Source organism: Mesocricetus auratus, unplaced genomic scaffold, assembly GCF_017639785.1.
Source record: "Mesocricetus auratus isolate SY011 unplaced genomic scaffold, BCM_Maur_2.0 Super-Scaffold_100043, whole genome shotgun sequence".
NCBI lineage: Eukaryota > Metazoa > Chordata > Mammalia > Rodentia > Cricetidae > Mesocricetus > Mesocricetus auratus.
In genome coordinates, this window is record NW_024429220.1 from 4,828,984 (window position 1) to 4,856,677 (window position 27,694).

A 27,694-nucleotide genomic window follows, 5' to 3' on the forward strand; every position below is an offset into this window, starting at 1 on the left:
TAAGGGATTTTTTCATTTCCTCTTTGAGGGTCTCTATCATCTTCATAAAGTAATTTTTAAGGTCTGTCTCTTCTGCTTCATCTGTGTTGTGCTTTTCAGGTCTTGCTGGTGTGGAGTCTCTAGATTCTGGTGAAGTCATATTGGTCTTTCTGTTGTTGAGTGTGTTCTTATACTGTCATTTTCCCATCCCTTCTTTGAGTAGGTGCAGGAAGGGTCTCTCTGTATCCACTGGCCTCCCTGAAGCTGAGGCCTAGCCTGCAGGTCTGAGGCTGGGGGTGGTTGTGAGGAGTGCCGAGGTCTTTCCTGCCTGGATGGGTCCACTGTATGCAGGGTGCAGTCCCAGGGAGAATGAGGGAGGGGATAATGGGTGGGTTTGGGTCCCCAGGAGGACTCAAGCTCACCTGAGGCTGGGCACATGTGTCTGAGGCCAGGTGAGGGTCTGGGGAGAGCCGAGGGTGGGATCCTGGCAGGACTCAGGTCTTTCCTGACTAGACAGGTCCACTGGATGCAGGGGGCAGGCTCAGGGAGAATGAGGGAGGGGATAATGGGCAGGATTTTGTTACTATAAACAATATTGCAATAAATGTTCATCAATACTTCTCAATGATGCCTTCATTTCTTGAGGCAATAATATCCAAGTAGGAAAACTGATTCAAAACACATGTGCATTTGTGTGTGCATTTTTTGCTAGACAAGCTATTGCTTATTTTTAAATATTCTTGTTCCCAAGTTGGCATTGTCACCCTCATATCACCACTCACCATATTTCTTTACCTGTGAACTTCAGGAGTACCCTTTGCCAGCTTAAGTTCAAATTGTCCCTTTGCAGGATTTCTGTAGAATCTTCTTTATTCTTTTACTCCAGGGTTTTTTTCTTTCTCTAAGTAGTACTTTCACTGTGTGCTCCAACAAATGCCTATGTTCTGTTGTTAATGGGAAATAAGCTACATTGGAAAAGCAAAAGCATAAATACTTCAAAGTAAACATTAGGAAACAGTACCAAAGTAACCTATGAAGTCTATCTCTTGAGAAAAATGTTTGTTAAATCATCATCCCAAGAACACAACACCTAAATCTTATTCACCTCATCTCTGATTACCTCCTGAAGGATACCATTAGAATATCTTCACTTCCATTTTTACTCCCCAGACCTGAACTTTATAACATAGTGTCAAAACACATGTTTCAGGAGACTTTCTACATATTTATCTTCTCCCTAAGAACTTACCTTTAATAAATATTCCAGTTTTCCAAAAATAAGAATCCCTATTTGCATTTGATTGTCTTACACTGGATTTAGTTTTTGTTGCTTTCTGTGTTCTTTTCATCCTCTATTTTGTCAGCTACATTCCAATCAGTTATCAAGATAAAAGTTGAGTAATTCTCAAACAGTGTCCATAGAGAAGACAAATGGCCCATCTATATTCAGAAGTTTGCTTGTTTAAGTGAAAGTGAACTTGTCCAGATATATGAGACTCTTGGTATGGTGAAGTTCTTGAGTTGCTGTCTTTATTGATTCCCTCAAGCTAGTAAAGTTGTTATCCCAGCATCTTTGAGCTCAGCATTATACAGACAAAGGGTGTACTCTTGTTCTGGTTTGGGTGTTTCCTAACATGCATATTCATGAATAATCAAAGACAACCTCCTATCTCAAGGTCTTTATTTTAAAATATCTGCAAATATTCTTCTCCCATACAAGGTAAATATCCCCATGACCTAGGCATTAGGAAACGAACATCTTCAGATTATCAATATTTTGTCTACCACACTTGTGTAAAGAAAAGATCCTCAGAGTTCATCTCTCCTACTGAGTAAGCAATAGTATTTAATTGAGTGATAGACAACAATGAAGAATGGACAGTGAACTTAGAACATTGTGCTGATAATTCTTATAGACTTTTGCTACTATGTTAAGAACTATTTCCTATTAGCTTTTGTAGTTCTTGACCCCAGATATAGCACATTCTATACTCCTCCACAGTCTCTGTGGCTGGAGCAACTGACCACGTGCTCTTCTTCTTGCAGAATCCAGTGAACCCGAAGACAAAAGTGCAGGGGCCTCAGAGGAGACACCCTCCCAGCCTTACCCTGCACCAGTGTACAGTCAGCCTGAAGAGCTAAAGGAACAGGTGGATGATACAAAGTCAACGAAACCTGAGGAGAATGAGGACTCAGACCCATTGCCTGACAACTGGGAAATGGCCTACACAGAAAAGGGTGAAGTCTACTTCATTGAGTGAGTTTCAGACATTTCCTTGAACATTGCCCCAAAGACCATAGCAAGATAGTAATGATATTACTAATGCAGATATGGTCAAAGAGAAGATGAAACTATTATTATTTTTGCTAACAACTCAAAATGAGATATTGTCTCCATAGAGAGAAGGATCCTAGGCAGCTACCCATAGCAAAGAGTGAATTTAAGCAACTATACTACAACACTCTTTTAACAATGGGATATTAAAGAGGCAAATCTCCATGAGTCATTATTCTCAGACTAAAAAGACTGTAAGGCAGTAGTTCTCAACCTTACTAATGCTGTGACCCTTTAATACAGTTCCTCATATTTTGGCTACATCATAACTGTGAATGTTTCAACTGTCATGAATCATAGTGTGGATATTTCTGGGAGAGGTTTTTCAGTGGGGCTACAGCCCATAGGTTGAGAACTGTTGCTTTTAAGGTATCCTTAAAAATGTTTGCCTGCCTCTTTCACAGACACATGATTCGGATGAGGTTTTATTTCCAGAAATGGCTACCATTATGTTCAGGACTTGGGTAAAATGCACTTGTGTCTGAGGTCAGGTATCAATGAGATAGTTGTGTAATGATCACACTTCCTTCTAGTAAACTCCATTGTGTGTGTTACTTGTTTTCATTAGTTTCTTTTGAGTGGTGGTATTGAGTAATGCAGAAAATATGGATGTCCTGTGATATTTTATTGAAAGAGACATCACTTACTTGAAAAGCCAAGAAAGCTGAAACCAAAGGTCCGCATGCTATTCTCCAGGTCAAAAGCAAACCCAAAGAGAAAGAGCCTCCTGCCCCAGCTCTATTTACCCTCCCCTACATTCAACATACCCGTGAACACACCAACATGGGAGTGGTCAGCGCTACAAATACGTAAAATCTCTCCCTATAATTGCCCTTTTAGTCTAAAGAAAGGATTTAGACTTTAAAAAAACTAAATTGTGTCAATATACAAAATGTCTCAAACATGTATAAAGTATATTTACATAGAAGGTGATAAACAAATTATAATCTACCTATATCCTATCCTAAGCATATCTATCCCATCTAAATCCTAAACTTATCTGAAAGAGATGCCCAAGTCTGAACACCTCCTTCCAATCCCAACCCTAAATAATTGAAAACTAACACTAACAGGTGTAAACTATCCTGCAATATCAACAGTATGGAAAGGGGGCATAGTATTCTCAAAATTGTTTCCTGCTGAAATGGGACAATGACTGCATGGGATCCTGTAAGAAGAAAATGTTAGTGTAACGAAAGTCTCATTTGCATTCAGTCTCTGTTGGCAGGAGATGCTTGATTGAAGTTCTTGACTGAAGTTCTAATGTTTATTGAAGCTCTTGTCTGAGGCTCTGGCCAGATTGTAGAAGGTGTACAATGCCGGCTCATTGGTCCAGAGTTGTGTAGAATGATGTAGTTCCAAACCGGTTTCAGGATGATACTTGTCAGGTCAGTCAATGATGTGGTGTCCCATTTTTTGTCCAAAGTTTTTGAAGATTCCTGATGGAAAATTACTTGTTCTCTGTGGAAAACTCAAGCATTAACATTAACAGAGGAATTTTTAACTTTCATATGTATGCATACCAGGATAGACAACAATAAGGAAGATGGTAAATGTGAGGGAAATTAGACTTTTAGAGAAAGAACCAAGTTTAAACAGGTGACAGTCCCTAGATTTTGTATTCTTATGTCTTACATCAATGGCTCCTTGATATAATACAGAAATTCTGAATTTTATTTTAATGACATGCTTGGACTTAGAGAAGGAGAGCCAATCCAACTCCAAAGCCAGCTTCTGTTTAAGTGAATTGGGACCAAAAGAGCATTAGGAAGTAAAGAGAAATAGATATTATAAGGATGAAATTAAGAGAATTAGACATTGATACCAAACATTAAATTCTTCTCTGTTTGATGGTTCTTTGAGTAGCCGTACTCTCTTCTTTAGGTATCCACACGTTCAGTATCTTCTCGCTGTTTTGTCTATGAAGACAAAAACAAAACACTTCCCTTTCCTTTTGTGAGATATCCTTACACATTGTAGAATATGACTTTGTGGATGAAATGTAATCTTTCCTTCTTCAGAGGTTTCTCCTGTTTGGATCGAATCTTGATCAATTTTGATGGAATCCAAAGCTCTTCTTCTTCTGCAGAAACAAAGGCAAAACTCCTTCCTCAATGTAACACATATCCTGGTTTCCAAACTGAAGTCATAACATCCTTGAAATACACTGGTTGGTTTAGTTCAGAAGTCCAGTGTCTTTCTGCAACTGTTTGTCCTTTCTCAACAGCATTAAGAAAGTTCAACATTAGTAAGCATTATGTAATCTGTGTTTGGGGGTCCTTGTTCCCCCTGACTATTTGTGAAGCATGTCCTTTAAGGTGCAGTTGTATCTCTCAACCACTGCTTGTCCTGTAGGATTGTAAGGTTACAAGTTTTATGTTATAATATTTAAAAACTGTTCCAATTTGCTGGAGACATATGCTGGAGCATTGTCAGTTTTTATTGTTTTAGGTATACCCATAACAGCCATCACCTCTAAGAGGTGTGTAATAACAGAATCCGTCTTTTCAGAGCTGAGGGAAGTAGACCATTGGAAGCCTGAGAACATGTCTATGGTATGGTGTACATATTTCAAACTTCCAGATTCTAGAAAGTGAAATACATCCATTTGCCAAATTTCATTTCTGCAAATACTTTTAGGATTACTGGCTGCTGGTAGTGGAGTTTAATTATAGAATGAACAGGTGATGCAGTTTCTTACTATTTCTTGGCTTGTTGCCAAATGATAGAAAAACCTTTCTTTAAGCCTTTGCTGTTAACATGTTGTTTCTTATAAAATTCTGAAGCTGCCAACATACTTCCTGTTAATAAACGATCAATCTCATCGTTACCTTGTGCTAGAGAACCTGGCAGACCAGTATGGGACCTGATGTTTCATATAAATATATATAAAATGAGTTCTATTTCTGATGCTTTCCTGTAATTGTAGAAACAATGAGGTTAATTCTGTATCATCAGGAACAAATTCTGCAGTCTCAATGTGTAAGACAACTCTCTCTGCATACTGAAAATCTGTAACTACATTGAGAGGTTCTGTAAAGTCTTTAAGTACAATGAGAATAGCATACAACTCTGCTTTTTGTACAGAGTTGTAAGGGTTTTGAACTACTTTACTTATATTTCCTGATTTATAACCTGCCTTACCTGACTTGTTTGCATCAGTGTAGAATGTAAGAACTCCAGAGATAGGCATTTTTCTTACAATACACAGAAGAATCAAAACTTTTTTTTGTTTTCTTTATGAATATGATTCTCCATGTTTTGGGATAATTGTTACTAATAGTTCCCAAAAGCTTACTGCAATCCCTATGCCAATATTCATTATCCTTACATAAAGAGGAAATTTCCTAATTTGTTAAAGTTACAATAATCTCTGTTGGGTCCTTTCCAAGTTGGTTGGTGAAGCTTTAACTTACCTTTTAATATCAAATCAAAGATCTTTTCTATATATGTCTTCAGTTTTTTAATTCTGTTTATGTGGCAGAAATACCCATTCTAGTATGATGTCTTTCCTCTGCATTAATATTCCAGAGGAGTATTCTCTAGATGGTAAAATAACCAGAATGCAGTCCAGTTTTGGATCCACTTTGTCCACATTTGCTTCTAATATTCTCTTTTCTACCAATTTTAATTCTTTTTCAGCCTTAGCTGATAATATTTGTGGACAGTTTAAGTCCTTATCTACTTTTAGGTCCATTTTCAGGTGTTTTAAATCATGCTCTTCTACTCCAATATTGTCTGTAGTTGAGAAATTTCTCCTAGTAGTTTTTGAAGATCATTAAGAATCTGGTAACAATCTCTCCTGATTTGTACTTTTTGTGGTCTAATTCTTCTATAGATCTATTTTAAAAACTAAATAGTTGATGGAATCTCCTCTTTGTATTTTTTCTGTGGCAATCTGTAATCCCTAAAGAGGTAAAATTTCCTTTACTGTCTCAAACATCTTTTCCAATGTTCCTTCCTTCAAATCAGCCAACAATATAGCATACATAAAATGGTAAATCATGGATCATGGAAATTGTTTGTGAATTATTTCTAAAGGTTTTCTCACAAAATACTGGCATAAAGTAGGACTATTTAACATTCCCTGTGGCAAAACCTTCCATTGAAATCTCCATACTGGTTGAGACTTGTTATAGGTAGGCACTGTGAAAGCAAATTTTTCCCTCTCTTTTCTGGTAAAAGTATAGTGAAGAAGCAATCTTTTAGATCTATTAATATAATTGGGCATCCTTTAGGTATTAGAGAAAGTAATGGAATCCCAGGCTGTAGAGAGTCCATAGACTGAATAACTTTATTGATGGCTCTCAGATCAGTAAGCATTGTCCATTTACCAGACTTCTTTTTGATAATAAAATAGGAGAATCCACACACTGGTGGATTCTTCAATATGTCCAGTATCTGTTCCTGAACCAGCTTTTCTAAAGCCTCTAGATTTTCAGAGGCCATAGGACATTGCCCTACCCAGACAGGTTTATCTGTAAGTCATCTTAAGGGTAGTGCTTTTGGTTCCTCTGTAGGGTATAGCACTATCATCCTGTAACTATACAGCCTGTATGTTCGGGTTCTGTTTACTGTAGTGCCTTACAATATTTTTTCTACCACTAAGACCTTCATTGGTCCAGTTAAAACATCTGGTATTATGATGTCTTTTTAAACTTCTGGAGATTGCTTCTCCAATCTAAGTTTACATTTCCTCATGGATAAGGCATTTGCATCTTGGTGCCTCTTTAGGCCTTTAGAAATTGCCTCTCCTACCCAAGTCCCTGTATCTTGATCATTATACCCAATATTAGCTGTATACCCAAGACCCATTTGTCAAATGGGGCTGATCTGATTTTTAATGACCAAAGTACCTGTTTGTGTTGTGGATTTGCATTCTCATAAGCTAGAGATTCTATAAGCAGTCACCTAGAATCTAAATCAGTTACCTGTAATTCTACTGCTCTGGACAATCTTTGTAAGAATTCAGTGAACCTTTCTCTGGGACCCTGTATCACTTTGGCATATGGTTCATTTTTTTCTCCTGGTTCATGAAGCTTATTCAAAGCATTCAGAGATGCTGTATGGCATAAAGACAAGATGTGATTGTCATATTCAGCCTGAACCTGTAGGTCAGCATAAGCACCCTCACCAAGAATTTTATCTCAGGGGCTTCATAACCTGTCTTTAGGACTTGAAGCTCAAGAACCTTTTCTTCCTCCCTCCATGAAGTTCTCCATTGTATTTAAGACAAATTGTCTAGCACCACTGAAATCCAATGACTCCAGTCTTTTGGGATAACCTTATTGGTGATTGCCCAAACATTTAACAGTTCTTAGACATACAAGGAGTGGACTCTGTAAGAGGCAATGGCCTGCTTGATTCCTTTGAGGTCTTTCATTTGTATGGGTTCCCATTGTTAAGCAATGGAACCATTCCGATTCCTCCTTGTGGCTGATTTTTCAGTTACAGATACTGGTAAAGTGATAGGACATGGCATAACAACCTTAGGAAGATCATCCCGATGTCTTCGAAGTGTAGGAAAACCTCTGTCATGACCTGGTGCTAGAACTGGTGAATCTGATGTATCAGATTGTAAATCATCTGAGAACTGCAGTCTAGTGACCACCGCTTCTCTGAGTGATTGGATTTCCTGGGTAAAAAATTTTCTAGGATGTAATAGAGTTTGCCCATTCCTTGACCTCATCAGTTATGGGTAATTCCAAGCATGCAATACTATCATTCCTAGAGGCCTGAATGGCATGTAAGTTGCCTTCTAGGAATATCATCCTATCTGATAAACGGCCATTGTCTTCAGACACAGAATGAATTGTCCTTGATAATTTTATACCTTCCTCCTGACTGGACTCTATTTTGGCCATAAATGCAGTGGACAGGGGATCAATTATGTCTTGAAGGTTGTTCTGTTTAAGTTCCAAATTATCTACTCTGGTAGCCAATTCCTTTTCCTGAAGATTCTGAATTTTTTACTATAATTTTTCCATCATGTGCACAATTTCCCAGTTTTCTGTCCTGGTATTAACGCATTTCTTTCATGATGTTATATAGAATATGAAGCTGACTGTTAGCATTAGACACAAATACATCTGAATCATGTTGTATCCTTCTCCCAAAATGTCATCCATGAAATGGGCAAGGAGATCTTTAACATTCTGCATCGTTAGATTATCTGCTATGGTAAAGAGTAGGCAATCTTATCACAAACTTTACCAGAATGCAGAATTTACTGCCAATGATCTCCAGTTGAGAAAAGTAGGTTTACCTGCAATGACTATGGTAGGCCAGCAGGTGGCGGAGGTGTGCCGCCAAACACATCTCCTCCGCAGGTGCTCTGTATTTTTCCCATGGAATCTGAAAGATGTTAGATGGCTTTTGCAAAAGTTAGCAAGGGGGATTTTATTAAAAGGAAGGAAAGAGCCCACGCAGATTGTAGGATTCTGCAGTTCTGGAGTGCTGAGGGACCTTACAGGCAGAAAGGAAAGCGAATGCCGCGTGGCTTTCAGGACACTCGTTTCAGCAGCTAGACTGCTTTGTTTTTTGTTTTCCCGAGACAGGGTTTCTCTGTATTTTTTGGAGGTTGTACTGGAACTCCTTTGGTAGTCCAGTCTGGTCTCGAACTCACAGAGATCCACCTGCCTCTGCCTCCCCAGTGCTGGGATTAAAGGCGTGTGCCACCAATGCCCTGTTCTGCAAGCTTCCTGGGGACCAGCGCCCATGCTGCTGGCGTGGCAGAAGTGTTGATTTCTGACTTGGCAGGAGGGAAGTGGTGATGCATGACCTCAGGAGGCAAAGAGCAGGTGAACAGGACTGAGCTGGGAATCCCTGGTGACTTAGGAGGGCCTCTGGGGCCCCTGAGACTCATCGCGCTGTGCTGTAGGTCACACATGTAGGCTGGTGGCCGGCACCCAACCAGGGAGGGAGGTGGGGAGCAGGGAGCCTGGGTAACTTACTTACTGACACCAGATAATACAGAAATATTAAACAAAATGAAAGAGAGATCCCTTACTTGAAAAGTCAAGAGAACCGAGAACCAAAGGTCCACAAGCTGCTTTCCAGGTCAAAACCGAAACCCAAAGGGAAAGATCCTCCTCCCCCAGAACTAATTATCCCCTGCACGTTCTGTGTACCCGTGAACACACCTACACGGGAGTGGTCAGCGCTACAAATACGTAAAATCTCTCCCTACAATTGAGAGCTGCTTACCATTTTGATTGCTACCAAAAAAGCAGAATATTGATCCTTAACTCACAAATGATGCCCAATCCAACCTGTTGTTCTTTCTAAAACTTTTTCTAAAATACTTACATTTCTTATTGTCTTTTAGCAATGCATCCAGCTTTCATATTTGTTATTGCTATTGGAACAACTTTTTAAATCATAATTAACATAATTTTACATATTTAGCAACATACAACATTATAATTTTATACAGGTATGCAATGTACAATAATGTTATCAAGGCAATTAATATCTCTATCCTCTCATGTGACATCATTTGTATATATTGAGAACCTTCTGACTCCTTCAGCTTTGTATAATGGATAATTAATAGCTGTAAACTGTAGATGTCCTAACATTGCATTTAGGAAAATAATTTTAAAAGAAACTCTAAAGTAGAAGGTCTTGACCCAAAAATTAAATCATTAATATGAATAAGACAACCAAAAGTTTCATCGGAAATAATAAAAACTAAAAATATTACAAATATACCTCAACTCATTACCTCTGAATTATATGAACCTCAAAGTAAAAATATAATAGAAAATGAAATTATCAATGTTGGGAGTAGATAAAAAGTACATATACTCTGACTACTCAAGAAAGATATTAAAACTGTGTTCGCTTTCCCAACCTACAGTGATTTATAACTTAGATCTCCATAGGCAGAGCTCAGTTGTGAAATTGAAATGTTACCACATACCAATATTTAATTCTCACATGAAGCTGGAAACTTTGATATGTGTGGCCCAAAGAATCCACAATCAGGTAATTACTTGGTGCTCTGCTTGACTCCAGCATGGATGAGAAATGCAGTGTTTTACTAAAATGAATCACCAACCTCTATACTTTTGGCAAATCTAAGTTTACTTTCTTGAAGAATAAAATCTCTTGCATGATTTTATTTATATAATCAATGACACTGAGCCATCTATTATCAGCTGAAAGGAGGAAGTTATGAAGATTTTGTTAAATATAACCAACTAAAAATCCTAGAAACATAATTTTAATATTGATGAGAATAGCATGACATCATTACAGACCAAGTCAGACACATTTCAGAACAAGAAATGTTCAGAGCAATGAGATTGATGAAATACCTGCATTAATTATGCAACACAGGATAGGTCAAGATATGAGGAAATAATGAAATAAAACACACTAGCACAAGTAGATTAAGGAATAATCTATATAATGTTTCTGATAATACAATTGTGAAAACCTTGATATGTGCTTATAAAGTGAAGTTTGCTCTTTAATTCACTCTGGTTTAGGGACTGTGGGAAAAAAGGAATTTTGGAAGTTAGAAGCCATGCCCTATGTTTAAAATAATGGGGCTCTATCTGGACATGAGAGTATAACAAAATGATTCTACCATTCTTTTCCCCAGTTTGCCAGTGCTGGTGTTCAGTGATACATAATTTTTTCCTTCTTGCTGTCAATCTTATTATCCGGTCATAAATGAGAGACAAATTGCCCTAAACAGTAAGCAACATTTGAATTTTATGATGCTGTTCGGTAAACGATAAGCCTTAGACTTTTCTAGTGCTAGGAAGAGGCGCCATGACCAAGGCAACCTATACATAGAAAGAAGTTACTGTGGGCTTCCTTTCACTTTAGCCCATGACTATCACCCATGCAGTGAGCATGACCGCAGCTGGTGCTCCGGCTGTCTCTGAAACCCTGTGTGCCCAGACAACAACAGCGAGTCAGAATGAGACCGATAGAGCTCACCGGAAGTGGCTCTGGAGCAGTAGCTGCAAGCTTACACTTAGGTGCACCAGCTAGAGGCAGAGAGAGATAGTTACTGGAAATGGTTGGACTTCAAAGTCCACCCGCTGTGGCATACATAACTCCTCCAACAAGGATACACTTCCTAATTATTCCCTAATAGTTTCACCAACTGAGGATCAAGCTTTAAAACAGGAGCCTATGTGAGCTGTTCTCACTAAAACCACCACAGAGGCTAGCGGAGAGTCAGAGGTCAGGCTTGGGAAGTTGCTCTCGTGTAGAGAGAGTGGGGCTGTCCTTACAAAAGCCCTCATCGCTGGCTAAGTTGGGGGTAATCGACTACAAAAGTCCTTGGAAATAGCTGCTTGCCTTTCAGTTTGCTAGACCATTAGCCCTTTTGAAAGGCAAGCAAGGAATTGACATTTTCATTTTTTTCCTTTGAGGGTTTTTTTTTAATCTTTTCTGTGATGCTGGAGGATCGATCAGAAATATATTAGGAACAGAGATAGGTTTAGGTGGGAAATTAAGACAGAATGGAATAAACAATTCATTTCTATTGTGGCCAGAGAAGTGATATGAAGGTAGGTGTCTCTAGGGTGTCAGGAAAATGAAGACGTGTAGGCTGCAGATTGAAGCGACAGGAAAGAGCGGCTGTGCCGCTCTGCCAGGTTACCGTGCATAGTGGGAGCCGCTTTGCTGGACTCGCTTCTGTCCCATCTCTCCATCCTCTGCAAAGGCGAGTGCCATCCGCTCCATGTGATGGGCTCAGGAACCACAGGAGGCCCCTGAACCGAGACAGGATCTCTGTGTTCCTTGGTCCCTCATTTCCACAACTTCCTACTTACTCTGCTTTGCACTTGACAAAAATCTCAGCTGCATTTGACAAAAACCAGCATCTCCACATAACATCATCGTTTTGCAAGTGCCTCTGCTGTTGCTATCACAAGGAATCTGAGAATGATTTTATACTGCAAGTGTTCCCAGGAAACAGGTATATTAGAGAAGGATACTGGCAGGAGCAAGTTGTGAGGCATCGAGAACCTTCTTAAGGACTGGGCTATGACGCTTCCAAGAGGAACCCTGGAGCAATGTTACAGGAACAGCAAGCCAACCAAGGAGCGCAGGCAGAAATACACATACATTTTTGATGGCTAATTAGAATGGCATTTCGTATAGCTTTTCTTTTCCTTGTGGGCAGGAACACTTCAAATCTCTCAGTAATTGTCAAAGATACCAATTTTACATTCTAATTTAAAATGAATAGTTTGCTTAAAATGCAAATGGAAATGTCACTTAAATAAGTGAGCTAAATATTAATTCAAGTGTTTAAGAGAGGAAAAAGTAGAGCAATGGAAAAGAAAGGGGAAAGTGGCTGGGCGTTGGTGGCGTACGCCCTTAATCCCAGCACTCGGGAGGCAGAGGCAGGCGGGTCTCTGTGAGTTCAAGGCCAGCCTGGTCTACAGAGAGTTCCAGGACAGCCTCCAAAACAATACAGAGAAACCCTGTCTGGAAAAAACAACAACAACAGCAAAAAGGTGAGGGGGGAGCAAAGGAGAAACATGAGACGGGAGGAGAAAGGGCCTCCTGGGTAAGAACTTTGCCTTCAGAGGTCCCGATGTCCAGCGCTGGCAGGTCCTCATGCACTCCCTTTCCACCCCTGACAGACAGCTCCCAGTAGGAACCTCTCCTGTGAAAATAAAGAGCATCATGAAACAGAAATAGAAACTAAGCAAAGTCTCTATTTAAAATTAGTATATGAAATTTTTCTAATTAAACATGGATGTAAGCATTGTAGACCTGATTAATGTGACAAGTAATTCTATTTGTCTTCTGTGCAACAATGTTTGAGAATATTTGTTCATTTTATTTGTTATCACAGAATGGCTTATAGGGTTCAGTCCTCTATTTCTGAACGTGTGTGTGTGTGTGTGTGTGTGTGTGTGTGTGTGTGTGTGTGCTCCATGTGAACAAGTGATCCAGGAAGCTAGAATAGTGGCATTGGTTCCCCCAGGGCTGGAGTTATTGGCAGTTGCAAGCAGCTGTGAGCTGAATTCAGGTCTTCTGGAAGTCTTAACCGAGGAACCATCTCTCAATCCCCTCCAAAAGTTATGTATTTAAAGATAATTCTTGTTGTTATTGTTTTCACAGTGATGTATTAATAAGACATTTTAAAGTTACTTCTTTAGATGAATTATAAAGGCATATTTTTTAGTATTTAGAATGGTATTTTAGTAGGAAGAAACAACTATCTGATAAAGCACTTTTTAGCAAAATGGTTTTAAATTATGAGTGATCATATTCTCCCAAGCATACTTTCTAACAGCAATAATGACTTATATCTGAAAATTTTGAAGACTTAAAAATGAGTTACATTGTATAAAAAGCTGGGAGCTTCCTTGACTCAGCATCATCTCCATTAATATATTGTCCTTTATAATAGGCAAAACATTCATAATAAATTCAAATCATAAATACACAAAAGTAATTTTGAGAGATTAATCCTCTAGTGAATGCCCATTTTTCAGGTTGTATTTATATTACCTTAACAAAATAGCTAATATGTCGAACATTCACACTGTTCATCTGAGCCAACAGCTGCTTGCCAAGAAGCCATGTAACCAAGAAAAGACAGAGCCACTATCCCTATTAAACAAATATTTATTGTAGACATGCTGTGTGCCATTAACAATTTTAAACATACAGTTTAAAAAATACTAACAAAGTTCAGGGTTACATCTGTCTCCAGGAACCTGACTCTTGAAGGATTCACTGTGATGTCAAATTTACATATAGCATCACATAGATACTTTACAAAGGGCTTGGTTTTCCTTGTTTTATAAACATGATTGTGAGGCAGTCTTGGATATAGTAGCCATCTTAAAGTCCCATAGCTGTTACCCTGCAGCCCCAGAGGCTAAGTATTCCATAGAGAAGATCAGCCACAGGGTTAAACTCAGTTGACATCTTTGGGAATCCCATTACATTGCTCTTTTGTTTGGGAGTCAGTGTAGTCACTGACACAAAAGAGGCTATGATTGCTTTGGCGAAAAAACAAAGAGGAAGCAAGAACTTATTTGTTTAGTACCATCTTCAAGAATGGTGTGGACATTATGTCATCTTCAGTAATGCATTTTCCAACATAGGGTTTTGAAACTAGAATCTCACATGTGAAAAAACGTTACAGCTGTACATGGTTGTTAAATCTATGCCAAGGATGAAACTCTAAATACACACACACACACACACACACACACACACACACACACACACACACAAACAGGCATGCACACAAGATGTTTCTTTTTTGTTGCTATTTCTGTAAGTTGCTAAGTTTAAGTAAATCACCATTAATCATGTTCAGCAAACAAATCTTTTACTTGTCACTTAGTAGATAAAATACTTTGGAAATAAGGGAAGATTATAAACTATTTTTGGTATGTGGCAATATCAGAACAATAGTTTCTCTTCTAGGCTTGGAATACTACTTTCAGGCACAAACATTGTTATATGATTTATAAAAATATTAGGTATGCTTCATATTTTCACTTTACCTGATTTTCTGTACATGCATAAGATTTTTGGTTATTCTCCAATCCAAAAATAAGTATTTTAAACAAAACATTATAGTATTTATATCTCTAATAGTGAAAACACTATTTATAATAAATTTTGTTTTAAAAGATGTTTGCTAAATGCATGAAAAGAAATATGATATAAATTCACATACTCATACTCTTAGGAAAAATCATGGGAATATTATTTAAGAAACAGTCCCCATAGGAGTCATTGATAATAGCTTTGTATGGGTATGGCATATGTCTGAGTATGAAAACTAGTGAAAGTTTTAATAAATAGCATCTTAAAGCAAACATTTCCAAAGTTAATTATCAAGAACGTATATCCAGTCATTCATATATATAGAGCCTCTCTCTGTTCCTTTTGAATGATAATATATAGGGGAGATAATGTCTTTGGGAAATGAGACAATCCTGAGGTTTTCATTGATATGATATAGGATGGAACAAATTTATATGCCTTAAAATATTTTTGTTTGGATTTTAATAAAACATAGTCAACAGTCCGTATTCATTTTATTTTGTTTCTATACAATGAGTACCCTTGAAACCTGAATGATCTCACACATTCCAAGCAACTGTTGACTCAACCTCTTTTGATCGTTCCCTAAATTTGCTTCTAGTGAATACTGTACCTGTTGATAACATTTTTCTCGTTAACTTAATTTTTTTGACAGTGCATGGAATTGAATTCAGAATTTTATGCCTCCTCCACAAACACTTTGCCACTGAGATATAACTCCAACCATTATTTTAGTACAATCCTGGATATAACTCCCAAATTATACAAGACACAACTTCTTTAAAGGTCTTCATTCTGGGGGTGGGGGAGTCAGTTTTAAAGGGATGCAGTTTAGTTTGCCAGTGACTTGAATAGAGGGACGGTTTTCTAGTGGAATTATTGGTGCCGACTCACCCCAAGTGCTCTCTTTAACCTTCGTGAACATGCAATTTAATGTACCAAATGCCCGCCGAGTACGAGGCAATCAGCACTTTCGGAGGAATTTAGTGATTACAGCCCTCAAATAGTACAAGGTTTCTTCTGAATGACTGGCAGAAAATCGGACTAGATCCCTGACAACCCCCAGAGGGAAGGACGGAAATATCTTCGTAGAAAAACAGACTTAGAAACAACACACCTCTTTCATACGTGGGTGTGGTTTCCCTTAGTTACACCAGTCCCTTCTGTTCCATGTACTAGCTATAACCTCAGACAGTTACCCCGAGGCTATCAACCTTTGCTTCTGCATCTAGAAAGTGGAGCGTGTGGGTTTTAGCACAAAGGTTGCTTAGCATCAGAAGGTGAGAATGGACAATGCGAAGGGAGAGGCAGTGTCTCTGCTTTGCCGCAACACATCTGCGGTGCTGTCAGTAGCTTCCCCAGTGGACAGGAGGCATGTCTTATGTGAGAACATAAGATGCTATTTAACCCGCTGCTTTGTTAGCTTGGCAAAGGTTAAGGTCACAAGATGTCTGGGTATTCCCAACCCACTTGCAGGTCAACCTGTGTGTGTGTCTCCCAGGGTATCTTGACATGAATTTAAACTAGAATTGCACATTTTAATGAAATTCCTGCTCTGGTTTATTATAGTCCTTGGTGTGTAGTTTTAACATTAGAGTTTTGGGTAGTTATAAAGGACAAACTATGTGTTTTAGATTTTCATCAAGATTATTAAATGTGGCATCAACTAACCCTGAATAGGTATTGATGGATCCTTTCCATGATTGCTTAGTTTCATCTGTAGAAACATGAGAATGATGGCACTACTATGACTCAAAGCTCCGGGAAATATGTCCCGTTTACTCCCCAGAATAAGGAGCTTCTCTGTGCACTCGGAGGCTAAGCAGGTCCATCTCAGTTAAAGCACAGTGTGAGTAGGCCCATCTGTGGAAGCGCGGCGTGAGATCAGGCTGCACCAGCATTCCCTTTTCATGTCACTGTGGGGCACACATCCCGGATGATATAGAAAACCGATGCCAAGCACCTGGCTCCGCTATAACTAGGGAAGTGAAAAGAAATGCCTTCCTTGGATTCGAGAAAAGATAGCATTCAGATTGGGGGGGGGGGGACCTTCAATGATTCCATTTCGTGTGGTTTTCTACCCAGCATTAAATCCTATCCTCAAATGGAATTATTAAGGTTTAAAATACATAATTTAAGGGAAGTGGGAAAGCTATTTAGTGTGTTGTCTCCAAAATGCATTAAAAATATCCCCTTTGTAAGGCATCTGGAGGAGCATGCAAATTACAAGGCTGCTGAGAGCCACTATTGAAAACTACTGTGCTGTGTCTTCATGTGATGTTTAAGACAATTATGGAGGTAACTACTACCCACATTTCTTCCAGAATCATTTCTGAGGAACAGCTAAAAATACTGTTAACTCTAAGAGACTCAATCTGTCAAAATGTATTAAAGTGACACACTGCTAACTCTAGTTCAACCCAAAAATTCATTCTGTAATGAAATGCTTTATATAAACTCGGGAAAGCTGGGACACTCCTCACAGCTCTCTCCTAAATTAGGAGGTATTTGAGACCTATGCTAGTGTGGTAGAGAAATGGTAATTTGGCTCCTGTGGAGGCTTACTAATGGCCCCTTAATACATACCCATGTATATACTTGCTTTTACGAATATGTCTCAAGAACCTAGACATTAGTTTTCTCCAAAAGGGGCAGGGAATTTAGAAAGACCAAGTGTGGGTCAAAAGTGGGGACGTTTCTGTCCCTTGTTTACCTTCCAATGTATTCCCCTACCTGACACAAGCATGGACATTAGCACATGGATGTGTCCTCCAACACAGGCACCTGTGCACCTTTAACCAAGGCAGGTGGTTCTCTCCTGTTTTAAAATGATAGTGGCATACCTACTGTAGTCATTCTGTTCCTCACATTCAAAGCCTCAACCACAACTCAGAGGAAAAGAATAGATTACACTGGCATCTGTCTAGGACCAGATGAACATGTCCAAGATAGCTCCAGTCCTCTTGAAACATGGCAATGTGGCACCACCAGACTTGACACAGGTCAAACTGGGAGACAGGGAACACTGGCAGATTGGCCATATGCTGTACGCTTTGGTCATAGGCGGTACCTGACTGGACTAGTAGAGTTCCATTCAGATGCATCCATCGCTGAAGAGTTCATGCGGCTAGGGGAAGTACTTTCTCCTAGCCTTACATCGATGACAAAAGGAAAGGGGAATTTTCTTCAAGATCTGGCTTTTAATAACTTACAGATCTTAATGTCTGTACTGGTTAGTTTTGAGGGTTTTGTTGTGTGTTTTTGTCAACTTGGCACAAACTACAGTCACCTGGGAAGAGGGAACAACCTCAATTGTGGAGTTACCTTCATCAGAATGGCCTGTGGGCATTTTCTTGATTAATGATTGGCATGGGTCATAGTACTTGTCACAGAATGGAAAGCAGAGTAGAACAATCTTCTCAAATCAGAGGTGCTCTCCTTGTAAGCAGAGGGAGGGCGCCCATTTAGAAAGCACTGCTTGAAAAATACTTTGACGCCTCAGGATGACTTTCCACAGTCCATCTTGACTCCGGGCTTGAAATCTCCTTTGTGGACAACAGTTTCTTTATTTGACTAATGACGGTACTCTGTAGGAAAGTTTTCTGATCTTCACTTCCAATACAGCTGATGGTCTAGCTAACTCCTGGGTCTCTGCTATAACCAAACAGAAAAATAGACAAAATGCATGTCCCTGTGAACATCTTGATCTCCACAGTTCTCCATCTCCACTAAGAAGGCTGTGATCTGGACCTAATGTCTACTTAACCTGTTTTGTACTTTTTTGTATTCCTTTCATTTCTCTTTTGACTCTTCCTTGTACTTCCCAGTACCCATCACTTTGCCTCTTCTCTTCTTGAAGACTTCATGAATGTTAAATTCCTGGTTATTTGTCCATTGTCCCATGAGCTCCCTTGATCCAGCTGTACGGAGTCTTCAACATCTTAGTTCTAATGACCAGATGAGCCATTGAGTGGTCCTTGAATTATGATGCGTAAACTTCACTGGGTCACTTCTCAACAAGAGATTTGTGCCAGCCCGGCCCCCATGTCATATTCCCCTCGCACACAAAGACCAGGACTTGGTAGTTTGTGAAATACCCAGAATATATTGCTAACAAGTCCACCAGGTGACCCCAACACAAAGGATCCAGCACCCCTTTAAGAAAGTCTCTTTCCTCTGGGAATGTTTCTTTTGCTTATAGATTTCTGGAGTAAAAACAAGAAAACAATTTTTTTTCTCCTCAACAAGATTTTTTTTTTAATTCCTAGAAATTCCATTTCTAAAACATTAGAATGCAGATTTTTTTAAAAATCTACTTCCTTCCTGGCTGGGATGAAAGTATTTAGGAGTAAGATAGCTTAATGTGAGTAAATGAAATCGCTATTAATCACTTTTGGAGAAACTGTAGGAACCCTGGGAGCATGCTGTAATTTACCTCACTTTTGCACTGCCTCTACAAGCTCTGTGTTAACAGAAACAACTGTTTATGAAAAGCGTGGTTTAAGATGAAAATACTGCGTCTGCAAAAGGCAGGAAGTAGCGTCAGAGAGTAAGGACTCTGCTCTCCCAACTGGAGAATCCTGTATTTGTAATAAATTCCTTTCGCTCCGGATGAGTTCTGCATTTTCAATGAGGTTAACTTGGCAACATTCTAGTTGATTTTAATAAAAATAGCTGCTCTGAGGACAGGGAGCTGAGGTTGCCAAATTTACAGCTGCCTTGCACAATTACTCTTACACCTCCTTCAGGGCTACTTAGAACCAGTAAGCAAATTAAGTGTATCGATTGCAATTTTGTTGGACTAACCCGGCTTATTATTTTTTTTCTTAAGGAATAAACTTGACTCCTTTTAGAATGTGTCTTTTCAGAGTGATCTCTTTTCTTTTCAGCCATAACACAAAGACAACATCATGGCTGGATCCACGACTTGCGAAAAAGGCTAAACCTCCAGAAGAGTGCAAAGAAAATGGTAGGTTAAGTTTTTATGTTCTTCAGCAGTGCACTTTGAGGATGTTTGTGAGTTCTTAAAAGAGATCCTTATGTAAAAAGGCAGCAGTCTAACTGAAACCATTTCTAAATGTAATATTTACTGCTAGGATAGGAGAGTAAATTCCTCGGCATTTCAAAGGGGCCATGTGGTTTACTGTCCCTCCCAAAGGAGATGCTGCAGAATATCACCTTCCTGTCATTTCTCTGTGTTCTCTGTGACCTCTGGCCTGACTTTCTCCAACCTACTAAGGATGTTTCATTTGCAGTATGTCTCTCAGAGGGTTCTGGTCTTTTAGCTGAAGTCAGATAGGATGCAGAGAAAAACAATATTGCAGAATTGTGAATAATACTTGATGTCCCCTTCAAAGGCAACAACATTCTGCGGCTGAGTAAGGAGCCTGTATTTAAAAGACATGCTTTATTCTGTATAAGCAGGCAGTTAACTAACATGACTGATGAGGGTCCCAGGTAATCCTTATTTTGTCCCAGGTCGTGGTATAAACACAGAGGCTTGCTTAAAAATGGACTGTGTGCATGTATGAGAAGAATTTGGATTTTGCTTAAATAGTCTTAAATGAATGCAAGCCTTGTTTTTGAATTAGTAAATTACATAGATGAAGTCTATAATTGAGGATCCTTACAATTCCTAAAATATATTTAGATAATGTCAAAATGACTTCTTACCATTTACTTAAAGTAAATAGTAGACTCTCCTAATGGTTTATTATTCGATCACCTTCATAACCTTTTCTTGATCAAACTTTTAGGGCCCCAAATGGAAATATATGTCACTGATGGGGACAAGAGTGATGGAGAATATTTAAACTTTTTAAAAGTTTGCTTTAAGTTACGAAAAATTCTCTCTAATTCTAAAAGCACTTTTCTTTTAACAATAACTCTAACTTCCTGAAATAATATTTTGGGTTCCTATTATAAAAGCAAAATAAATATACTTATTACCAAGCTAAATTAAAAATTAAAAATTAAATTTTATATATAGATAAATGTATATATAACTAATTTAATAAAACCTGTATTTAACTTCCTTTTTATAACTGTATCTATTAGCATTTTAGAACACAACTGATATAGCCTATAAAATTATCATATAATGTAACTTTTTAGCACAATTAGGTTATATTGCACTTATACTAGTATGACATGTATTGCCAATTGTGATAGATTATAAATTAAAATTACCTTGTGTGTTACATCTGAGACTTACAATTTACTTATGAACAGATGTGTAGCCTTAGAATATTTTCCTTAAATAAATCTAACAAGTTTTTAGTTTGTGAATACTGTATTTCTCAGCTGTCTGACTCCTTTAAGTTGCTCTTCTCATTTGAAATAAACCACTAAGATCAACATGTTATATCCTACAAGACATATACAAACAAAATTGTGCATTTTATAGTATCCTACTGCTACTTTTTTGCACAGCTATATTTATCTGGGTTCTCTGGATGGTAGATGCTAAGATTCAATGCTAATGCCTGACAAAGTCATGTCTTGTTCAGAATGTCTTAGTGCTAATCATTTTCTGTTCATTTTCATTTTCTACAAAATAATTCATAGATGGGGTTCAGGACATTAAAAAACTCTCATTTATTTCATTTGAACGCTGTTATTCAGGACACATAATTTATGTTTTCTTCCCAAGAAAAGTGCTTTGGGGTTATACCATTACTCCTGTTATATTTTTCTTTTCTTTAAATAACGTGAATTGCTGCTGAGTGTTTAAATGCTAAGGGATTGCTTTGGGGGCTGCTGGTTAAGCCGATTGTGCATCACAATCAGCTCAGACACACAAGGTTGGTGTAACTTCTGAATTCTGGAATGTGTGCAAAATATGTATTCAAAACCTGTATGCCTTCCACGTGGTGCTGGCTTTCTCCAGCTGAGACCCTCGCTTCCTCTCCAGGCAGAGAGAGTCACTGTCAGTTGCTATGATCCAATCTAGAATGGAGCCAAACTGAAGTTGGACTGAGCTCTGGTGAGACAGGGTCAGTCTCTGGTTCGTCCTCGTTCTCTGGGCAATGGTGTGCCAGGGCTCTCAGCTACGAACCTAGTGCAGCTTGGCAAACGCTTCAAAGGTCAGCCCAGCTTCTTCACACCTACTTAATAGGTTACCACAGTCAAAGTGAATATATGTGTATATGAAGGTCATGATTACGTTCCAAGAAATCCTTACTAATAGACACAAGAATGTTACGTTTGTATGTTTGTTTCATGTAACGTAGTTATCTTGCCTTTTTTCCATATCTGTTTAAAATGGATAAACTTCACTCTTGAACAACATAAAATTAAAGGTGGCCTAGATTTGATAACCTAGGAAGATTTTAGTCAGTTTCATTATGAAGGGCCTTTCTCTTGGTGTGTCTTGAACACTTACATTTTTAAATGATTTATTCTCAAGACTCTAGGACTGCATAAAATCTTGGCTATTTTTGTTTTGTTTTGTCCTGCTTTTAATTTCCAGGAATTTTAGCTTAGCTTTTGTGTGTATGTGCCTGTAGACCCTGCAGTTGTCTGAATTTCACAAATGTTGGGGTTGTCTGAGGGCTTGGAATCACCTGTTTATATTCTGTGTTTCATTACTACAATCTCTAAGAATTCTGAATCGATGTGCTCATTTCCTCACCTCCATCAAGGTCTCTCTTTGCAACTCCCGTCCAACCTCAGATTTTTAAGATGCCCAGGTCAATATGAGGAGCTGGACATCTTCCTGAATCTCACCAGATTTCTCTGCTACACAGAGTCTTAAACTTTCTATCCAACCTGCAGCACATTTGGCCAAGGATAGCTATGAACAAACACAAAATGTAAACCTACTCAAACATTGTATGAGAATTTTTGTGAGGTGTGTGTGTGTGTGTGTGTGTGTGTGTTGAAACTTGACCGAGTACATTTCAAACCTGAGCTTTCTAGATGATCACATCATGTTTCACTATCAAAGGCAAGGTTGTTCTCTGATTCCTTTGCTTATTTTCAACATTTTACCCAGATTTGCATATAGGTCAATCCTACCTGGAAGAGGAAATTTAAGTGCAGTTATTTTAAAATGGGGCTTGGGGAAAAGAAAAAAAATGATATATAACCCAGTCCAGACTGGCCTCAACCTCACAATCCTCCTGCCTCAGCGTTCTGAGTGCTGGTATTATGGGTGTGAGCACCACAGTAAGCTTCTGAACTCTTACGGTTGAGTGCTATGTGTGTATGAGTACTTGCTATAGATCTGTTGCTGTATACATCTTCACATATCTTTACATAGGTGCATAATGTCTTGTCAGTTATAATTGGAAGCTAAGTGAAAGAAAAATGGGAGGAGTTCTCAACTGACTCAAATGACCCTTAGGGGGAGAAAAAGAGCCAAGAACATTTCTCCTTGGTGTCAGGGGAGAAAAGATGGTCTGATTTGAGTATGTGTGAAATGAATGCCTTTATCTGTTTGTAGGAATGCAATCACTTGACCCTTTGAATTTGGTAGCTAATACACCCACTAAACATAAAAGCAATTCCCTTCTCAAAATCGTTTAAAACTCCAAAGTCATTGTGCTCTGTGAATCTGTCATAGTGTTGTGCATTTGGAGAGCACCAGTCTACATGGCAGAAAAAAATTCTCCACCTACTACTGGTGTCTAATAATAGAATTTGGGGGAGTGCTGTTTAGTAACCCAAAATAGTTGTATTTCAAATGCCACGGAAAAAAAGGTTAACTATTGAATAATTTGGATGCAAAACTGGTTAAACTACATGTAAAATACCATCATATTTCACACTCAGAATCAGCAGCGTGGTGCTTCTCCAGAGCCACGTCCAATCATAGCTGTTCCTATTGTGACAAATCCCACAAGCATGGTCAAGTAGAGTCCTTTAGAGGCCAGAGATAGGTCAGTTGGTAAAGGTTTTGCTATACAATCACGAATGTCTGAGTCTCATCCACTATACACCAACAATCGCCTGTAATCCCAGCGCAGGGATGCTGGAGATGGATGAACCCAGGGGTTCATGGGCCAGGCCATCAAACAATCTGTGAGCTCCAGATTCAGTGAAGGTTCTTGTCTCACAAAGTAAGGTGGTAAGTGACCGAGGACGATAATCTGTGGCGACCTCTAGCCTCTTACACACGCACATACAAGCACATGCAATCTTCTCACACAAATATAGCCCCTTCAGGCATAAACTCTTTCTTACACACACACACACACACACACACACACACACGCATGCACATGCATGCACAGGCACAAAATAAAGTGGCCTAGGGAACAGTTCCGTTTAAGTTGGAATATGACTCAGCTCAGTCCATCCCCCATTGCTGTGTTCAGGGGAGGAAGTCCTGTCATTGCATAGCCAGGAACTGCTCCAAACCCTCTCAGGCAAGGGACTGATTCTCCACGGTGACTCTTACCTTTCTCCCGAAAAGACTTAGCTTCCTATGCAGGAAGGGCCCTGCTTACTGAGCTGTCAGTTCAGTTCCTTCATCCAGCCCCAAGCCGCCTAGATGACAAGGACATCGCGGGGGTGGGGGGGGTGGGGGTGGGGGTGGGGGGGAGAGCTGGCCTACCTAAACAGCCTTGAGTTTCTCTTAAGGTTCTTGAAGATCTGGAAACGAACAAACCATGTGGGCTGTAATTGTCCATCTGTCCACTGCCAGCCTGATATTAATAGATTGCTGTTTCCCCCTCCGTCCTGTTAAAATGGCTCTAAATATTCACAAACTAATAATTACTTCTGCATCAACTAGCTAGATGGGCTCCTTTCTGGATTCAGCATCTGAGTGAGTTTCATGCGTTACTACAGATAAAGAAGTTGGTTTTTTTATCATTTTTTATTTTAATTTTAAATAGCTTGTTTTACATGTCAATCCCATTTCCCTCCCCCTCCCCTCCTCCCATACTCCCCTTCCCCCTCCCTCCCACCCTATTGCCAAATCCTTCCACATAGGGGATATCTAGAGTCTGTCATTTTACTCTTGGTAGGGTCAAGGCACTCCCCTAAGAGTCCAGGCTGAGAGAGCATCTCTCTTTGTGCTATAGGCACATGAAGACAGTTTGTATACCAGGGATAGACACTGATCCACAGCTCAGGGCCCCATAGGTTGCCCAGGCCTTCTCACTGACACTCACATTTGGGGGGTCCAGATCAGTCCCATTCTGGCCTCCCCACTGTCGGTCTGGGGTCCAAGAACACTACCCTGTTCAGATCAGCTGTCTCTGCTGGTTTTGCCAGCCCATTCTTTGCCAATTTGCTCATCACTCCTCTCTCTCTGTCACTGGGTTCCTTGGGTTCAGTTCAGTGCTTAGTTGTGTGTTTGCCTCTGCTTCCATCAGTCACAGGATGAAGGCTCCCGGATGGTTATAGACATCAAGTTCATTATCAGGAATGGGCATTCGAGGTGGTCCCTCCACTATTGCTTAGCTTGCCAATTGATGTTATACCTTTAGATCACTCGAGGTCACTCTGGTGCCTGATCTGTCTTCGATCCTATGATTCCCTCTTCCCCCTATTCTACCCCCACCCCCTCAACTTCCTGTTCCCCCATGACCAACTCCCTTCCTCTTTACCCCCTCTATTCTTCCCAGGTCCCACTCCCCCCCACCCCTCGCCGTGTTCCCCATCCATTCAGAGGATCTTGTCTCCTCCTCTTCTCTTGGGTACTATGCATATATGCATATCTTTTAGGTTCTTTCCTGTTTCCCAGACTCTCTATCTGTGGAAGTGCAGACTGGCACTATCCTGATCCATATCTAAAATCCATATATGAGTGAGTACATACCATGTTTGTCTTTTTGCGACTGGGTTACCTCACTCAGGATGGTTTCTTCCAGTGCTATCCATTTACCTGCGAATTTCAAGATTCCATTGTTTTTTTCTGCTGAGTAATACTCCATTGTGTAAATGTACCACATTTTCTCTATCCACTCTTCAGTTCAGGGGCATCTAGGTTGCTTCCAGGTTCTGGCTATTACAAACAATGCTGCTATGAACATAGTGGAGCAGATGCCCTTGTTGTATGAACCTGCCTCATTTGGATAAATGCCTAAGAGTGGAATTGCTGGGTCTAGTGGTAGATTAATTCCCATTTTCCTGAGGAATCTCCATACTGATTTCCAAAGAGGCTGCATGAGTCGGCATTCCCACCAGCAGTGGAGGAGTGTTCCTCTCTCTCCACATCCTCTCCAGCATAAATTGTCTTCGGTGTTTTTGATTCTAGCCATTCTGACAGGAGTAAGATGGTATCTCAGAGTTGTTTTGATTTGCATTTCCCTGATGGCTAAGGATGTTGAGCACTTTCTTAAGTGTCTCTTGGCTATTTTAGACTCCTCTACTGAGAATTCTCTATTTAGCTCTGTACCTCACCTTCCAAGTGGATCCTTTGGTGTTTTGGAGACTTGTTTCTTGAGTTCTTTGTAAATTTTGGAGATTAGCCCTCTGTCAGATGTGGGGTTAGTGAATATCTTTTCCCATTCTGTGGCCTGCCTTTTTGTCTTTTTGACTGTGTCCTTTGCCTTACAGAAGCTTTTTAGTTTCAGAAGGTCCCATTTGTTAATTGTCGATCTCAGTGCCTGTGCCACTGGTGTTATGTTTAGGAAGTGGTCTCCTGTACCAACTCGTTGAAGAGTATCTCCCACTTTCTCTTCTAAAAGTTTCAGTGTGGCTGGATGTATGTTGAGATCTTTGATCCATTTGGACTTAAGTTTTGTACAAGGCAATAAACATGGATCTATCTGCAGTCTTCTGCATACCAGTACCCAGTTATGCCAGCACCATTTGTTGAAGATGCTTTCTTTTTTCCACTGTACAGTTTTAGCTTCTTTGTCAAAAATCAGGTGTTCATAGGTGTGTGGGTTAAAATTAGGGCTTTCGATTCGGTTCCATTGGTCTACCTGCCTATTTTTGTGCCAATACCAAGCTGTTTTCAGGACTATAGCTCTATAATAGAGCTTGAAGTCAGGTATGGTGATGCCTCCTGAAGTTCCTTTATTGTATAGGGATGTTTTGGCTATCCTGGGCCTTTTGTTTTTCCATATAAAGTTGATTAATGTTCTTTCCAGGTCCTTGAAGAATTGTGATGGAATTTTGATAGGGATTGCATTGAATCTATAGACTGCTTTTGGCAAGATTGCCATTTTATTATGTTGATCCTACCAATCCAAGAGCATGGGAGATCTTTCCATTTTCTGGTGTCTTCTTTGATTTCTTTCTTCAAAGACACAAAGTTCTTGATATACAGGTCTTTCACTTCCTTGGTTAACATTATCCCCAGATATTTGATGCTGTTTTTGGCTATTGTAAAAGGTGATGTTTCTCTGATTTCTTTCTCAGTCACTTCATCATCTGTATATACTAGGGCCACTGATTTTTTTGAGTTTACCTTGTATCCTGCCACATTGCTGAAGGTGTTTATCAGCTCTAGGAGTAACCTTGCAGAGTTTTTTGGGTCACTTATGTAAACTATCATATCATCTGCAAATAATGAAAGTTTGACTTCTTCTTTTCCTATTTGTATCCCCTTTATCTCCTTTTGTTGTCTTATTGCTGTAGCTAGAACTTCAAGTACAATATTGAAGAGATATGGAGAGAGTGGACAGCCTTGTCTTGTTCCTGATTTTAGAGGAATTGCTTTGAGTTTCTCTCCATTTAGTTTGATGTTAGCTGTTGGTTTACTGTATATTGCTTTTATTATATTCAGGTACGTTCCTGTTATCCCTGATCTCTCTAGGACCTTTATCATGAAGGGGTGCTGGATTTTGTCAAAGGCTTTTTCAGCATCTAGTGAGATGATCATGTGGTTTTTCTTTCGCAGATTGTTAATATGGTGGATTACATTGATAG

At 39.4% G+C, this 27,694-nt stretch overlaps 1 protein-coding gene across 8 annotated transcripts in view; it reads left to right on the top strand.

The window, feature by feature from the left end:
- The window catches only part of Magi2 (membrane associated guanylate kinase, WW and PDZ domain containing 2), a 1,397,005-nt gene that overhangs the window by 921,105 nt on the left and 448,206 nt on the right, over positions 1 to 27,694 (top strand). For all 8 annotated transcript variants that reach the window (XM_040735144.1, XM_040735143.1, XM_040735146.1 and 5 more), the window contains 2 exons: positions 2,026 to 2,236; positions 19,753 to 19,832. In XM_040735144.1, coding sequence (XP_040591078.1) covers positions 2,026 to 2,236; positions 19,753 to 19,832 — 291 coding nt within the window. The remainder of the gene's footprint in view (positions 1 to 2,025; positions 2,237 to 19,752; positions 19,833 to 27,694) is intronic.